Here is a 19,346-nt window from a genome sequence, read left to right on the forward strand (position 1 = left end):
CACACACACACACACACACACACACACACAACCTGCAGCCACACATACTACACTCTGTGGTCACACATGCACTCTGTAGTCTCATGGTGAATCTCATCCACAGCTCAGCCATTGAAGATATAAAAAAATGTCCGAGCCTGTCTGTGTATCTAATGTGCTTATGAAAGAGAGAGTGAAGTATTCCACATGATCTCAAGGTTTTTGCTCTCTTTGAGAGGTGTTCATTGTGAATAACACGTGTTTTATCTCTCGTCCTCCCTCTCTCCTCTTCCTCCCACTCTTCTCTCTCCTCCCCCCTTCAGATTTGTGCTGGAGCAGTACAATGCCCTCTCTTGGTTGACGTGTGACCCCGCAACGCAGGACCGGCGCTCCTGTCTGCCCATCCACTTTGTGGTGCTCAACCAGATGTACAACTTCATCATGAACATGTTGTAACAAATAGCCTGAGGGGGAGTAGGAGAAGAGGAGGGGACACGCCTAAGGAAATTCCAACCTGACAGGCTGATGCTGGACTGCAGTGTTGGACTTCACTATGCGTTGTCTGGATCTAGATCTGAATAGGAGATCAGAGGGCTTCCGGATTGAAGAAAGCCCTCAGCCATAACAACGGGCAATAGAAACGGGTCATAGAAACGGCTCAGTCTGCTCCTGCCACTGTGACACACACAAGAAGATGAAGAAGGAAGAGGAGGAGGAAGAAAAAGAGGGAGATTTCTGGAACGGGTTATGCTAATAACAGGAACAAGAGAAAAGAAAGATCCATAGTCAGATAGTCCTTTTGGAAAACGTCTGTAAAATATTGGAAGAAAAGGGACATTTCAGTGAACAACAACTCGAGAATGGATCTTTGGTTTTAAGACCCGAAATATTCACTTTTTTCCTTTGGAAGAAATGTAATCCAAATGAAATGCCTGCATCTATCTTATTTATTATAAGTTTTAATTGTATCATTTGTCTTATTTCTAAAACTCTTTTATTTATTTATATATATATATATATATATAAAATATAGAAGGTTTATATCACCTTCCTGCTTTTTAAGCAACTTGTCTAAGATATATGTAATAATCTTAATTAAAAAACAAACAAACACCCAGAAAAATTAAATAAAGTTGCAGTAGGTTGCTTTTAGAGTATTATATTTTGTATTGGGGACAGAATATTTGTATTGTCACGATGTACAGAAGAAGTAGATTGGAGAATTATGTCCATGCCTTTGTGCGTGGAGGATTTACAGCTAAGCTGTAGCAGCCGAGGACTTGTACAGCAATGAAGTTCACTGTGTTCAAATAAAGAGGTACATTGTCGTATATAGTATTTTATACCACACATTTAGACACACAAACCAAACGGCAATATATATATATATATAGATAATTATATATGAATGCCATGCCAGCGATGGGTGGTGCGGCTTCTGTTCTAGGAATAAAGTGTGTCAACTTAATTTTACATGTGCTTGTGTGTTGTGGTTCTTGCTTATTGGGTGAGTGATTGTGATGTGCAACTATTTGACAAGGACGCCAATAGTGGAGTGGAAGAAAACTATTGGCTTCTCTTTGATGTAGCTGACCTCACATTTGACCCCTGTCTGGTGACAGATCTTGATGGAGAAAGAAAAAAGAATAGAGCAAGAATGGTTCCTTTCAGATTCAGCACATCCCTCTATACTACTTCTTATCCATACAAATCCCAATTTGCTCTTGAGGTTTTGCTTTTTGGCACCATTTCTGAGTGATAACAGATGCATTTGGACTAGAGGTCGACCGATTGATTTTTCAACGCCGAAACCGATTATTGTATGACCCAAAAAGCCGATACCGATTAATCGGCCGATTTAAAAAATGTATTTGTAATAATGACAATTACAACCATACTGAATGAACACTTATTTTAACTTGATTTAATACATCAATGAAATAAATTTAGCCTCCAGTAAATAATGAAACAAGTTCAATTTGGTTTAAATAATGCAAAAACAAAGTGTTGGAGAAGAACGTAAAAGTGCAATATGTGCTATGTAAGAAAGCTAACGTTTCAGTTCCTTGCTCAGAAAATGAGAACATATGAAAGCTGGTGGTTCCTTTTAACATGAGTCTTCAATATTCCCAGGAAAGAAGTTTTAGGTTGTAGTTATTATAGGAGTATTTCCCTCTATACCATTTGTATTTAATTAACCTTTGACTATTGGATGTTCTTATAGGCACTTTAGTATTGCCAGTGTAACAGTATAGCTTCCATCCCTCTCCTCGCTCCTCCCTGGGCTCGAACCAGCACCACAACGACAACAGCCACCCTCGAAGCAGCATTACCCATGCAGAGCAAGGGAAACAACCACCCCAAGGCTCAGAGCGAGTGAAGTTTGAAACGCTAGTAGCGCGCTAACTAGCCAGCCATTTCACCTCGTGACCTCATCTCGGGAGTTGATAGGTTTGAAGTCATAAACAGCGCAATGCTTGATGCACAAGAAGAGCTGCTGGCAAAACGCACGAAAGTGTGGTTTGAATGAATGTTTACGAGCCTGCTTCTGCCTACCGACGCTCAGTCAGATTGCTAGATGCTTGTATGCTCAGTCAGATACTTGTATGCTCAGTTGGATTTTATGCAACGCAGGACAAGCTAGATAATATCTAGTAATATCATCAACCATGTGTAGTTAACTAGTGAGTATGATTGATTGTTTTTTATAAGATAAGTTTAATGCTAGCTAGCAACTTACCTTGGCTTACTGCATTTGCGTAACAGGCAGTCTCCTTGTGGAGTGCAACGAGAGAGAGGCAGGTCGTTATTGCGTTGGGACTAGTTAACTGTAAGTTTGCAAGATTGGGTCCCCGACCTGACAATGTGAAAATCTGTCTTTCTGCCCCTGAACGAGGCAGTTAACCCACCATTCCTAGGCCGTCATTGAACATAAGAATGTGTTCTTAACTGACTTGCCTAGTTAAATAAAGATGAAATAAAGGTGTAAAAAAATAATAATAATCAGTGCCCAAAAATACAGATTTCCGACTGTTATGAAAACTTGAAATCGGCCCTAATTAATGGCCATTCCGATTAAGCGGTCGACCTCTAATTTGGACCAACAACATTTGACTTCTGTGTGGTGTAAATGAATAACTTTGGCCAAATGGATGGGTTCCCATTAGATATGCAGTGTTTATTTGTGCAGAGGAACATCATATCTTGTATCTTCACCTGTTCAGAATAAAACTGTACTTTCAGTAAAATCCTAATTTGACACCGCGTGGTGTATTCATGCATATACTTGCAAGACATTTTTTATCATCAAGATGTACTACTATGGTCTGCTTTTGTGTGTAAATAGACCTCTATTCATATACATATATATATATACTGTATATATATATATATTTTTAGTGCTACATTACCTTTCTGTTTTGTTCATAGTCCAAATCGAGTGTTTGGTTGACAAATAGTTCCTCCCACAATACAGGTGATGGCTGCATGCCGTTGGTGCAAAGCAACATCAGGACCTTTGATGACATGATTTTTGTCAAGTTCAAGCAGTCAACATTACTGTCGTTCAAAACAACAGGGAACTCGAAAATCTCAGACTTCAGTGAGTTCACTGGCCTCTTTCTAGAGCTCCAACTTTCCGACCTGAAGATCACTGACATCGTGATTTGACCTCGTATTTTTCTAAGTTCCCAGTTGTTTTGAACGTAGCATGAGAATCCCAAACCACTCATTTTGGCCCCTACCAAATAACGATTCGTTCTTTTTGAATGACTCTTTTAACTGACTCAAGAGTCATGATTCGTTTTTCTGAGTGATTTGTTCACTTGACCTGCTGGCCGCAATAAATTCCAGACCTGGCACAAGAACGGGTCTGTGACCAATCTGTCATTATTACTACGAAGAACCGATTCTGCAAGATTCTGCAATCCAACACAATATTACAGTTTAGTTAATGACTGTAACCAATCTGTCATTATTACTATGAAGAACCCATCCAGAGCCTGATCTTCCTTATGAATATTTATATAAACACATTTTCGTGGAACAGTTTCATTACAATAATAACGTTTTTGTTTCTCAAAATTATTGTCATGTGGTTAATCATAAAAATCGGAGATAAAGTTATAAAAATCTAAAAGTTTAAATTCAACTAGCCTCTGCTACATGGACAATGTGATCTATTGCAGCTAAATAAATGAGAACATAGAACTCAGAGATAGCCTATAGGCCAATGCAGCAGTAGGCAGCATCATTAACTAAGTAAAAAACAGGCCAAGTCGACAAATAAAAACAGTAGAAAATATCCGATTCCTCCCTACATATTCATGCATTCTGGAGATGCACAATATATTCACCACACCTCCCTCCCCTTCTTGATGCAACGTTTTAAATTATACTCTAGACACATTATCTTAACACATATTTTAGATGCTTTTCACAGACCCACATTGAAACAATCCACACAACAATTGAAACAATCCTTGTTTAGACAGGAGTAATTATATAATTTTGGCAAAACATACATGTACTTTAGGGCAGTACATGTACTTTAGAGACAGCAGATTTTCTGACTAAATACACTGCATTCTTTGAGAGAGGTAGTTAGCAAACCAGGCCATAAACCCATCAGAAACACCAATACTCCTTAGCCGGCCCACAAACATGGAATTGTCTACCATATCAAAAGCTTTGGCCAAGTCAATAAAAATAGCAGCACAACATTTCTTAGAATCAAGGGCAATGGTGACATCATTGAGGACATCCATAACCTGAGTGGAAACCAGATTGCATACCAGAGAGAATACTATAGACATCAAGAAAGTCAGTCAGCCTCCCGAGTGGCGCAGTGGTCTAAGGCACTGCATTGCAGTGCGAGCTGTGCCTCTAGAGATTCTGGGTTCAAGTCCAGGCTCTGTCACAGCTGATTGAGACTGAGAGACCCATGGGGCAGTGCACAATTGGCCCAGTGTCGTCTGAGTTAGGGGTTGGCCGGCAGGGATGTCCTTGTCCCATCATGCTCTAGCGGCTCCTGTGGTGGGCCGTGCCCAGTGCATGCTGACAAGTGTTTCCTCTGACACATTGGTGCTTCTGGGTTAATTGGGCATTGTGTCAAGAAGCAGCTTGGTTGGGTTGTGTTTCAGAGGACATTGCAGCGATGAGACAAGACTTTACTAACTACCAGTTGGATACCACTCAAAAGGGTTAAAAAAATATAAACTGCTCAAAAACATAAAGGGAACACTTAAACAACACAATGTAACTCCAAGTCAGTCACACTTCAAACTGTCCACTATTGGCTGACAGTTCTGATGTAGGGGTGTTCTCTGATAGGCACAAGGCTGTTGGCTATAATGGAGAGACCATCCTGGTGTCTCAGCCTGGAGTTTATTTTATTTGTATTTAACCTTTATTTTAAGAACAGTTAAGAACAAATTCTTATTTTCAATGATGGCCTATGAACAGTGGCCTTGTTCAGGGGGAGAATGACATAATTATAATTATTATTTTTTGAACACAGTGACCCTCTCAGGAGACTCAGACTGGTGCTCAGTGAACTACTGACCATCATGAACAAGGTAATGTCAAATCAAAGTTTATTAGTTGCATGCACAGATTTGCAAATGTCATTGCAGGTGCAGTGAAATGCTTGTGCAGTAAATACCTAGCAATACAAAACAACAGAATACACACACAATCCATAAAACATTTAAATTAAGACATTAAGAAATATCAGAATGAGCAATGTCAGAGACCGGAATAATGGTGTGTAAGTCAGCATGGACAGTATATGAATAGAAAAAGTGTGTACAGCAGTAGTTATATAGGATGAGCCATGACTACAATACAGTGTATATTATTCAAATGACCAGTGTTCAATGACTCTATGTACATAGGGCAGCAGTCTCTCTAAGGTGCAAGGTAGAGTGGGTGGTAGCCTGCTAGAACAGTGACTTAAGGTTCAGGTCGCTCCCCTCACTGCTTCCCCTGGGTTCTACAGCAACACCATCGAGAGCATCCTAATAGGTTGCATCACTGCCTGGTATGGCAACTGCTCGGACTCCGACCGCAAGGCACTACAGAGGGTAGTGTGTACTACATCACTGGGGCCAAGCTTCCTGCCATCTATGACCTCTATACCAGGTGGTGTCAAGAGGAAGGCACTAAAAATGGTCCAAGACTGAAGCCACTCTAGTCATAGACTGTTTTCTCTGCTACCCCACGGCAAGTGGTACCGGAGCACCAAGTCTAGGTCCAAGAGGCTTCTAAACAGCTTCTACCCCCCAAGCCATAAGACTCCTGAACATCTAGTCAAATGGCTACCCAGACTATTCGCATTGCCCCCCCCCCTCTCCACACCACTGCTACTCTCTGTTGTCATCTATGCATAGTCACTTTAATGAACTCTACTTACATGTACATACCACCTCAACTAACCAGTACCCCCGTACATTGACTCTGTACCAGCACCCCCCTGTTTATATTGTTATTTTATTTTTTACTGCTATTCTTTAATTACTTGTTACTTTTATCTCTTATTTCGATCCATATTTTTTTTTAACTGCTCTGTTGGTTAGGGGCTTGTAAGTAAGCATTTCATTGTAACCTGTTGTATTCGGCACATGTGACTAATCAAATTTGATTGGATCTACATGTAACATTCAAGTGGTTGATTTGGCCTGTCGTTAGTGTACACCCAGTTTTTCTTGCTCAGTTTATATTTCATGTTTTGTCTTCCAGGTGGCTGATTCCAATGAGGTATGGTTCCTAAAGTCGCATCTCTCTATATCTCCAACAAGTTGATCGCGATCTACCAGTAGCTCACAGCCACCTATGAGTAGCTCGCCAAACAATTCTGGAAGTGCATATGTTCTTCAATTGTTCCATCACAAACTGTCATGAAGTATCAGACACCTCAAAATCCCGGCTACTATCCAATCAAATCCAAATTGACATTATCCCACCCCTGGTTAGCCACAATTGGCTTAAAAAGCCAAACATAACACAATATATGCAAATTAATTTCCAGCAATAATGCCCCGTTTGTCAGGTGTGCGCATTTGTCAATCATTCACTTTGTGTAGCCAGTTAGCGATAATGATAACTGTCTTCTGAGTAGATTTTCCCAAAAACCTTCTCAATTAAATGTAAACTGCAAAGTAGGCTTACCTGGCAGAATTATATCAAGGCTGTATTAGTATCAATCAATCAATCAAATTCAATAAAATTGTATTTATATAGCCCTTCGTACATCAGCTGATATCTCAAAGTGCTGTACAGAAACCCAGCCTAAAACCCCAAACAGCAAGCAATGCAGGTGTAGAAGCACGGTCGGAAGGGCTTTTGTTTTGTAGACTCTGTCATGATACATGCAGCAGCAAAAACGTCTCTTGATGAGAACATTCCTCTCGAAAATGCGCAATTAAATGGGAATTACAATTTCAGAAAATACAAAGAGTGCCTATTTGAAAGCTAGGGGAAAATTGAGTAGTTTGTGACATGTTTAATCATTTGAAAGTAGCTCTCAAGCTAAAAAAGTTTGATCACCCCTGCTCTATATAATGTAGGAATGTAACATCTGACCAAGTTTTCAGTTGTCTTATCTGAAAATGCTGTTTTGTATTTGTTTGGAGAGAAATGCAACATTTCTTGGATAATGATTTGTAAGATGTAGACAAGTTTACTACACGGTCTGCCTCTACACAGGCTGCTTCATGGATGGTGTGGTGTCTCATGTTTTATGTTTTATGTCTGGGCTCTTATAGTATGGTGCACAAACTGTTTAGCTTTCATTAGTCAACTAATCCATTAGTATTAATGGCTATTTGGTTTTATTGTGCCCGGAGCCTGACATATGCTTGGCAAAATCATCCTAGAGGGAGTATACTTAATCTAATAGATCTCATTGTAATTCTAGGCAGAGAATTATTGACGTTGGCTGGCTATTTCCTGTTTTTTTCCTGTCACCTCTTTTAGGTATTTCCACTCGTAGTTGGACAATGTTTCAACCCCAGGAGGTAGGACTAGTCTAATGTTAATGTATTCTCCTTATAATATTGATGATGCATATGATTGTCTCGCTACAGGGCCTGTGTGTGTGTGTGTGTTCTCTGCTTTAAAATACACATTATGAAGGAGGAAATGGAGATCTAGCGCCTCTAGTTGTCTCTCTAGTGCCTCCTTATCCCCCAGAGCTCAGGTCTGAGTCAATAGCTTATTTGCGTTAGCGAAGCGATAAGGGATGAAGAAGTCAGTCGGTAGGCAGCGTTACATTACATAGTGCTGAACATTAGTGAATCCTCATGGCTTGTTATTGGAATTGGCCTCTTTTATTGTATCGCATTTAAATGAATCACTTTAAGTTGGTGATACGGTCGGGAAATGGACCCTGTCTCGAGGCATTGCATAGCCTAGCCTATAACATGAAGCGGTAACTAACTCAGTTGCTCTGAGTATTTTATGGCATATGCAATTCTCTGTAAGTAGCGGAGATGGAAGCTAATATCCTTTCAGTCACCATCTCAGTTGACCATAAACATTTGGCCTTTTAAACTGACAGCTGCAGTGAAGAACAGGCCAAAAAGAGAAGCCTTGTTAAAGTGCAGTAGCTTTTGAGAGCTATTAGATCTTATTACAGGCAAATAAATGAGTAATGATACCATGGTTCATTGTATTTCTGTAAGCAGTCCGTCAGCTATGACATAATGCACTGCTACAGACATGGAAGGCATCACAAATAGACAATAAAACGCTCTGGTGGTAGTAATAGTGCAGATCCTTGAGAGAAGGTCAATAAGTGGAGCACTGTGGTCTATAAAAACATGGAACAATGTCTTCATGCGTCTTTGAAAATACTGATGTCCTTTGTTATTATTCCAACGTTCAAGTACCAATAAGTGCCAACTCTGCTAAATAAAACTATGGATTCATTGAATAATCTGATCAAATCCCATTATTTCAAAACTCTTTTTTTTTAAATGTGCTTTGGGATTCCATAAAGCTTTCCATATCCTCAGAAAAGAACCCTTCTCTACATAATGTTGGAACCAATATCTCTACTGTGTGTGCAGGGGCCTATTGAAGAATGGGGAATGTCAGGATGAGGAGAGCATGGGTGGGAGGTGCAGGACAGAAGCTGTGTCAGATAAACCCCTCCCAGGCTCTCAACATCAGAGCCATGGTGGTGAGTCTGTCTTACACCATTTTCACACTATCGTGCTGATCTGAACCGTTTGTTCTTTCAGCACAGTTCCAACTAGGTTGGATATGTAACCCAAGAAGACTTGAGGCTATAATTGCTGCCAACAGTGCTTCAACAAATTACTGAGTAAAGGGTCTGAATACTTATGTAAATGTGATATTTCAGCTTCATTTTTTAATAACTTTGATAAAATTTCTAAAAACCTGTTTTTGCTTCGTCATTGTGGGGTAATTGTGTGTAGATTGACAATTGAATACATTTTTTAATAAGGCTGTAACGTAACAAAATGTGGAAAAGTCAAGTGGTCTGAATAGTTTCCGAATGCACTGTATGTCCCTCTAACTCCCCTAACTCCTACGGCTATTGTGTGCAGTAATCATCCATCTATGAACCTAAGTTATACTGTTAACACTGAGGCAGTTTGCCCTAGTAGGAAGGCCCCTCAGTGCAGCTCACTCTGTACAGCTAAAACAGAAATATCACAGTCATGTCTACTGCTGATAAGCCTCCCAGTAAAGCAATAAATACAATCAAGAATCCCAGAAATGTGCAAAAAATAGCCTACATTAACATATTTAGCTTAAGAAGCAAGGTTCATGAAATCAATAACGTGCTAGTGCAGATAACACTGAAACTGACTTAGATAATACCTTTGATACAGTGTTAGCAATGCATGGTTTCAACTTCTTGAGAAGAGGTAGGAATCCCAACGGTGGTTGTGGTGCCGTTTATATTCAGTCACATATCTGCTTAGAGAGAATCTCATTTCAAATGCTGTTGAAGTAATATGGCTACAGGTTCACCTGCCTCAACTTAAGGCCATTCTTGTGGGACGCTGCTATAGACCGCCAAGTGCTAACAGTCCATATCTGGATATTATGTGTGAAATGCTTGATAATGTATGTGATATCAATAGAGGGGTATCTTTTCTGCGTGACCTAAGTATTGACTGGCTTTCATCAAGCTGCCCACTCAAGAAAAAGCTCCAAACTGTAACCAGTGCCTGCAACCTGGTTCAGGATATCAGTCAACCTACCAGGGTATTTACAAATAGCACAGGAATTAAATCATCCACATGTATAAATCACATCTTTACAGATTCTGAAGAAATCTGCTCTAAAGCAGTATCCAAATCGATCGGATGTAGTTATCATAATATAGTAGCCATATCTTGGAAAATGAAAGGTCATACAATATGTTTTGTAGTGATTTCTATGTTGACGATGTAAATAATAGTTGCTCTTCTGTGGTGTACAGTCGAGGTCAAAAGTTTTGAGAATGACACAAATATACATTTTCACAAAATCTGCTGCCTCGGTTTGTATAATGGCAATTTGCATGTACTCCAGAATGTTATGAAGAGTGATCAGATGAATTGCAAATAATTGCAAAGACCCTCTTTGCCATGCAAATGTACTGAATCCCCCAAAAACATTTCCACTGCATTTCAGCCCTGCCACAAAAGGATCAGCTGACATCATGTCAATGATTCTCTCGTTAACGCAGGTGTGAGTGGTGAAGAGGACAAGGTTGGAGATCACTCTGTCATGCTGATTGTGTTCAAATAACAGACTGGAAGCTTTAAAAGGAGGGTGGTGCTTGGAATCATTGATCTTCCTCTGTCAACCATGGTTACCTGCAAGGAAATATGTGCTGTCATCATTGCTTTGCACAGAAAGGGCTTCACAGGCAAGGATATTGTTGCCAGTAAGATTGCACCTAAATCACCCATTTATCGGATCATCAAGAACTTCAAGGAGAGCGGTTCAATTGCTGTGAAGAAGGCTTCAGGACGCCCTTGAAAGTCCAGCAAGTGCCAGGACCGTCTCCTAATGTTGATTCAACATCGGGATTGGGGCACTACCAGTACAGAGTTTGCTGGGGTGAAGTCATATTTTCTCTGATGAATCCCCTCATTAATCCCATTGAGAACTTGTTGTCAATCCTCAGGAGGCGGGTGGACAAACATAACCCCACAAATTCTGACAAACTCCAAGCATTGATTATGCAAGAATGGCCTGCAATCAGGATGTGGCCCAGAAGTTAATTGACAGCATACCAGGGCGGATTGCAGAGGTCTTGAAAAAGAAGGGTCAACCTGCAAAACATTGACTCTTTGCATCAACTTCATGTAATTGTCAAGCCTTTGACACTTATAAAATGCTTGTAATTATAGTTCAGTATTCCATAATAACATCTGACAAAAATATCTAAAGACACTGAAGCAGGAGACTTTGAAAATTAATATTTGTCATTCTCAAAACATTTGGTCACGACTGTAAATTGAGGAGCAACCAGTCGTATTTATGAAATTGCTTATTCCAGTTACTAATAAGTATTCACGCATTTTAAGAAAATGACTAAAAACTGTTAAATCCATGTGGATTGATGAGGAATTCACAGCCGATTAGCAAATAAATTATAAATTGAGAAATTATGTGATTTAAACTGAATAATAAATAAACTATACTATGAAACAAAGACATTATATAAATAATGATAGTAAAAAGATTTTGAGCACCTTAAATGACATTTTAGTCACAAAGGCGAACTCGGCTCCATCATTCATTGCATCAGATGGCTCATTCGTCACAAAACCCACTTGTATTGCCATCTACTTTAATACATTTTTCATTGGCAAGATTAGCAAATTTAGGCATGACATGCCAACAACAAGTCTTGAGGCGACACATCTATTCATAACTGACCGAATTATGAAATACAAGCGTTTATATTTTTGAATTCTGTAAAGTGAGTGTGAAAGAGGAGACTAATATTTCTTCAATCAAAAATGACAAGCCACCTGGGTCTGATAACTTAAATGGAAAATTACTGAGAATAATAGCGGACGAAATTGCCGTTCCTATTTGCCATCTCTTCAATCTAAGCCTACAGGAATGTGTGTGCCCTCAGACCTGAAGGGAAGCAATAGTCATTCTGCTACCCAAGAATAGCAAATCACCCTTTACTGGCACAAACAGCTGACCACCTGTTACTAACCCTTAGTAAACTTTTAGATTTTGGGGGGATTGACCAGATACAATGCTATTTCACAGTAAACAAATTAACAGATTTTCATCATAGTTATATGGAAGGGCATTCAACATGTATGGCACTTACACAAACAACTGATTGGCTGAGAGGAATTGATTATAAAACAATTGTGGGAGCTGTTTTGTTAGACTTCATTGCAGCTTTTGACATTATCGATCATACCTTTTCCAGCAGAAGACTATGTGCTATGGTTTAACATCCCTTGCAATATTGTGGATAAAGACTTACCTGTCTAACAGAACCATGAGGGTGTTCTTTAAAGGAAGCATCCAACATAATCCAAGTAGAGTCAGGCATTCCCCTGACAGCTGTTTAGGACCCTTACTTTTTGAATCTTTGCTAATGACCTGCCACTGGCTCTGAGTAAAGCCTGTGTGTCTGCTGATGATTCCACACTATACACGTCAGCTACCACAGCAAGTGAAATCACTGCAACACTTAACAAGAGCTGCAGTTAGTTTCAGAGTGTGTGGCAAGGAATAAGCTAGTCCTACATTTTCCTAAAACTAAAATAATTGTATTTGGGACAAATCATTCACTAAACTCTAAAACTCAACCAAATCTTGTAATGAATAATTTGGAAATTGAGCACTTTGAGGTCATGGTCAAAACACATTGAAGCAACAGTAGCTATGATGGGGAGAGGTCTGTCCATAATAAAGCATTACTCTGCTTTCTTAAGGCAGCTCCTACAGGCCCTAGTTTTGTCGCAACGGGACTAAGGAAAATTGCAAATGGCCTAGAATAGGGCTGGGCCATAAATGTACACAGAGAACTAACATTAATAATATGCATGTCAATCTCTCCTGGCTCAAAGTAGAGGAGAGACTTCATCCCTACTTGAATGCACCTTGGGATCTGTTTTAAACTACTAGCATACAGATCAGACACCCATGCATACCACAAGACATGCCACCAGAGCTCTCTTCACAGTCCACAAGGCCAGAACAGACTATGGGAGGCGCATAGTACTACGTAGATCCATGGAACTATTTCACTTCAAGTAACTCATTTATTAATTTTTATTTTAACTAGGCAAGTCTATTAAGAACACATTCTTATTTACAATGACTGCCTACTCATGCAAGCAGTAAAATCAGGTTTTAAAAAATTATAAAACTACACCTTATGCAAAAGCGTGGACTTTTTTTGTGGTGTGATTTTCATATACACCCATGGGCTTCCAACCACATCAGCACACTGTTTTTTAAAAATATTTTTTAAAATCTGTATTGTTGTATATCCCTTGTTTACTCTCGCGCAAATAAAACTAAAGAGACACACACAGCCACAGGCACGCATACACACACAGGATAACATACACACCCGTACACATTAAGTTTGTGGTTATAAAGTGCTCGTCTGAGGGCACACTGTGTAATTTTTTAAAATTGTATATAACTGCCTTAATTTTGCTGGACCCCAGTAAGAGTAGCTGCTGCTTTGGCAAGAGTCGTCTGTTCTTTTGTCCAAACGTTGGTCGACATTTTTAAACATGTATTTTTCCATATGTTGACACATCCTATGTGTTTTTAGGAAAAACATTCCCTATTCCCTCAACCCTTGCTCTCTTTACGTGACACATGTATGCATCGCATACACATGCCCAAAGACCTTTTCGCATGTTGACTATGTAATTATTACTCAAGAATGTCTGTTATCCCAGAGGACGATTTGGACGGGATTAGTTTTTTTCCCTAACTGCCCCCTGTAATTCTAAATGTTTAAAAAAAAAATCTAAATTGACAGGACGCAAGCCTGGAGGTTTTTATTCTAGGTGTGAAGGTACAGTATTTCATAGGTGATAGGATACACTGAACTTGAGCTCAGTTCCTAAGTTTCTAAACTAAACCATCTTTCCTATCGTGTCGTCATAGTATTGGAATTGAGGAAGTCTAATCAAATTTTATTAGTCATATGCTCCGAATACAACCGGTGTAGACCTTACAGTGAAATGCTTACCCCAAACCAACAATGCAGTTTAAAAAATAATAAATAAAAGTAACAAGTAGTTAAAGAGCAGTAAAGAGCAGAAGTAAAATAACAATAGCGAGACTATATACAGGGGCTACTGGTACAGGTAATTGTGGTAATATGTACATGTAGGTAGAGTTATTAAAGTGACTATGCATAGATAATAACAGAGAGTATCAGTGGTGTAAAATGGGAGGGAGGGCAATGCAAATAGTCTGGGTAGCCATTTGATTAGATGTTCAGGAGTCTTGGGGGTAAAAGCTTTTTAGAAGCCTTGACTTGGTGCTAGACTTGGTGCTCTGGTACTGCTTGCCGTGCGGTAGCAGAGAGAACAGTCTATGACTAGGGTAACTGGAGACTGACAATTTTTAGGGCCTTCCTCTGACACTGCCTGGTATAGAGGTCCTGGGTAGCAGGAAGCTTGGCCCCAGTGATGTACTGGGCTGTACGCACTACTAGTGCCTTGCGGTCGGAGGCTGAGCAGTTGCCTTACCAGGCAGTGATGCAACCAGTCAGAATGCTCTCAATGGTGCAGCTGTAGAACCTTTTGAGGATCTGAGGACCCATGCAAAATCATTTCAGCCTCCTGAGGGAGAATAGGTTTTGTCGTGCCCTCTTCACGACTGTCATGGTGTGCTTGGACCATGTTAGTTTGTTGGTGATGTGGACACCAAGGAACTTGAAGCTCTCAATCTGCTCCACCACAGCCCCATTGATGAGAATGGGGGCGTGCTCGGTCCTCCTTTTCCTTTAGTCCACAATCATCTCCTTTGTCTTGCTCACGTTGAGGGAGAGGTTGTTATCCTGGCACCACACAACCTGGTCTCTGACCTCCTCCCTATAGGCAGTCTCGTTGTTGTCGTTGATCAGGCCACTTAATGATCTTTTTGGAGTCGTGCCTGGCCGTGCAGTCATGAGTGAACAGGGAGTACAGGAGGGGACTGAGAACCCCTGAGGGGCCCCTGAGTTGAGGATCAGCGTGGCGAATGTGTTCTTACCTACCCTTACCACCTGGGGGCGGCATGTCAGGAAGTCCAGGATCCAGTTGCAGAGGGAGGTGTTTAGTCCCAGGATCCTTAGCTTATTGATGAGTGATCATAATCATTGGGATATTTTAGCAATCTGCAGTACGTCCTAAATGCCCCCCCAACCTTCAGATGTGAGCTTAACATTGCACATGAGACTCATTTTAAGGGAATGGATGAGATAGTAAACGTATCATTTCCAAACATTTAAGTCAGTTGTATAGTGTTGCTTTGCGGTCTATTAAGAGGTTTGCATTAAATAGGCTTAAATTTTTGTTTTTGTTTGTTTGTTAATATTCAATTCATACGCACAAAACCATATAAACAAAAGCATTCACTGTGCAATTTGATAGGCTGCATGTAGGCCATTCATGATATACCTACATTTATCAATCAGTTAGTTTTCTTGCATAAACTGTGAGCAACACCTGTCAAACTCAGACATTTATCTCAAAACACAGGAATGTCGATTCACATGGGACCTGTATTATCATAGGACCTTGGAGTTAGCCAAAAAAAACAGGGTATTCTGGTTGGAAATGTTACACTCCTGCCATCTAATTATTTTATAAAAATATATATATTATATATGCCTACTGTTTCTAAAACACCAAAAACCGACATCTGTACAGGACCGAAAAAATACTTCCAAAAGAAGTCGGCTTGTGCTTACTGGGTGTAGCCTGCCATGTCAGCCCGCAATGGATTTTATGAATGCCCATCTGTGTGGTAGGCCCACCGTTTGTAAAACAGGTCATTGCATTGGCTTTATTAGTCCTGATTCCTGTGACTAATCAATTTGGCTTTTTACGCACTGAATATCAGCTACCCAACTTTATCAGGAGCTATTGTTGTGGAAAATATTGAATCAAATACTTCTCAGATACCGGAGCTTGTGAATTCAAATAGACTTTATTACAGAGAGTAACAAAGCGGAGCAATTACATAGAATAACTGAAACTTCATTCTTAGTACTTGGCTTTTATACAGGCAGTCTTAGCCTTACATAACGTTGTCACTCCACTTTACAAATCTTGCTGTTTTACTTAGTTTCCATTCTCTTATTGGCTCAGACATTGGGGCATACTCCTACTGCATACTCCTACTGGTGCCTACTGGTGCCTATCACTGATAAGCTAATATTCCTGTCCAAAGATCTTCACAAGTTTAGGCCGTTGTTGTCTATGTATGATTAATCCATGTGCGTGTCCAGTAGCCTTCACAAGATCAGATATGGCCCGGACCAGCCAACTTGCCTCATCCACACAGATTCCACTTACGTTCTGTTTTTTACATGTCTAATAGTTGACTCGATATTGATCCAGCTTTGTACACTCACATGGGCTTCAGCCTTCATTCTGCTTACACATGTCTAATATCTAAACTTATATCGATTATTATTTCTACTTCAAAGAGAACAGTATAGGTACTGAGAATCATCAGATGACTGGAAAATCTCCTACACTATCTCCAGTCTATTTGCAATGTGTTTACACATTGGGAAATGCAGGAGAATTTTCTTTTACGGTATGATCAGCTTGTCAAAAAAGTTACAGATATGAACTTGAAACCACTGATCATGACAATGGGGTGAAACTCCTGAAAAACAGTTGTGATTGTCCATTCCATAATGTCCATTTTACTTTGGCCTGTTATGTTTTTAGGATATGCTGTTTGTTAACATGACAGCTACTTTTTTATTTGATTGAGCGCCACTTAGGTTAGGCTATTTGATTGGAGAATCCGGCATGATGTAAAAAGTGTCCCTCATTACATTGTAATCAATGTGATCTTCAGCCTGTAGGCTACAGAAAAGGCCACATACTCTTTCTAATATATCCTATATCTGCTACATGATTTATGTTGGATTATTTTTCTTTTGACTGAACGTTGATGCGTCTCCAACAGCACCCTGGAAAGGTGCGCTGGGAATAGACAAGCAAAATATTTTGCACCCCTGCCTTTGACAAAGTGGGCACTGCTTATTAAAGGGCGGCATCAGCGCTCACCTACAAAGCCCATATGCCACCGGTTGAGAGAAATTGTCATTGTTTTTGGGCAGATTTGTGTTAGGTTTTATGTGTTGTTGTTGGAGGTGCGTCTTGGTCAGTTTAGCTCACAAAATGCCACCCTCGTCTATCTGCTGCCAGAGGCGGCCTCCTAATCCTGCTTAATGATGTGACAAATAAACTCAAAATGGGGGAATATTTACCGGTTGCTCGGGAGGTAAAGGAGAAAACAGATGTGTGGAATAAATGTGGCTTGTTGTGGAAAATACTGGAGATCAAGAAAAAGAAGATGAGCAAGCGCTGCGTGCGTATTATGGGTGCCAAATAGGTGCAGTATAGATTACAAAATAATTCTTCTGACCGTTTTGTAACAATGCAAACAACCCTAAATAAAGTATGTGTGTACCAGAGAATCTGTTGTAAAGTTTTTTTGGTAAGCCTTTATTACAGCAAAGACAAACAGTCACAATCATTGGTGAACGCAATATCTGAAATGTAACGATTTATTGTTTAAGCTAATTATTAAAGACTCGCTTTGTTATTTTTAAACTAAAATGTGTGATTGCATTTAAAATCACGAATTACTCGTTTCTTGTGTGATGACATGAACGAATGAATGATTGATTAAAACAGTAGCCTATAAAAGTATTGAAAGTAAGTTACGGTATTAAGACTAAACAGGATGTGTTCATTGGCCTACAGCTCAAAGGTGGTTATACAGGACTACTATACCAAGCCTAATAATGATGAAATTACTTATTATAAAAATAACAATAAGGAGATCAAGAAAAAGGAGCATTTATTAATATTTTCAGACAATTTGGAACAGTGTAAACACTAAATAAATGAGAACAGCCTCTGGTATTATTTATAATGAAGAAAACGTGTAAAGCTTTAATTGCAGCAAAGCAAAGATGATAAATACTGGCAAATTTGTGAAATTGTTTCTTGGTGCTCACTGAATCAGTAGGCTATTAAACAACACTGATTATAGACCTAATTAAGTTTGTGTTTCCTCTTTCCTCACTTTCTTATACAATAAGGCAAAGGCTGTTTTCTCATCTCATTTTGTTTCTGACTCAGGTATTGTTCTCAACACCTATGTGCTGGCTATTATGCACATAGCAACATGGTCTAAGAAAAGGCGCTTATTCAACAGCTCAATGATGTGTTTCAGAACCGTGGACAGCAACCGCAATCCAACGAGAGAGAAAGCGCATTTGTTATAAAATAATATTAAACCGTTGTTTAGGTAATATAACTATGTACAATTTCAGTAGCACATGTCTTAGACTGACTGTGCCATCCCCACGGCCTCCACAATGGATCAGTCCACTCAGCTTGAATCAGACAGGTATCTTGTACATTATTACACACACACACACACACACACACACACGCACACACGCACACACACACACACACACACACACACACACACACACACACACACACACACACACACACACACACACACACACACACACACACACACACACACACACACACACACACACACACACACACACACACACACACACACAATTCTAGATTAGTGCTGCTAAGGCTTCCAGTCTCTCTGGCTTAATTAAGAGAACGAGGCACTAAACAGTTATTAATTTGTAGATTTGTGGCACAATAGATACATCTCCAAACGTTGACAACCAAACAAAAGGTACTCTGTTTTATGAGTTATTTTCAAGAGGGGGGTGAGGAGTTATCTTAGTTTTGTTTGTGTGAGAATGTAATTGACTTTTGAAAGATGGTGAATGTAATGTTTGTGGGTGATTAACTTTAGGTGGCAATTTTGGGTGTTTTGTGAGATTTGAAGTAATGGTGGTATGTGTGTGTCTTCCCCCATGGACAGGCCTACTGATGAGGAGGCAGAGCAGCTTCTCCAGCTGATGACCAGCAGGCCTCCGGCCACTCCAGCTGGGGTTCACTTTGTCCTTCTGTAAACTACTAGCCTAACCCCACACTAGTCAGGTAGGACCATGTTACCACTACAACCAGCCTCCTACTCGTCCGTATCTCCTTACTCACCCCTTCCTACACATTCCTACAGATGTTATTGGCTCTTTCTCAATTGTCCATACGCACTCTTCA

The 19,346-nt window shown here is 39.9% G+C and overlaps 1 protein-coding gene across 2 annotated transcripts in view; it reads left to right on the top strand.

Annotated features, from left to right (window-relative positions):
- The window catches only part of LOC118375299 (mediator of RNA polymerase II transcription subunit 13-like), a 140,566-nt gene extending 139,114 nt beyond the window's left edge, over positions 1 to 1,452 (top strand). For both annotated transcript variants that reach the window (XM_052457016.1, XM_052457018.1), the window contains exon 30: positions 303 to 1,452. In XM_052457016.1, coding sequence (XP_052312976.1) covers positions 303 to 435 — 133 coding nt within the window. In that variant the 3' untranslated portion in view covers positions 436 to 1,452. The remainder of the gene's footprint in view (positions 1 to 302) is intronic.
- Positions 1,453 to 19,346: the final 17,894 nt, after the last annotated feature.

Source organism: Oncorhynchus keta, chromosome 11 (assembly GCF_023373465.1).
Source record: "Oncorhynchus keta strain PuntledgeMale-10-30-2019 chromosome 11, Oket_V2, whole genome shotgun sequence".
NCBI classification, from domain to species: Eukaryota; Metazoa; Chordata; class Actinopteri; order Salmoniformes; family Salmonidae; genus Oncorhynchus; species Oncorhynchus keta.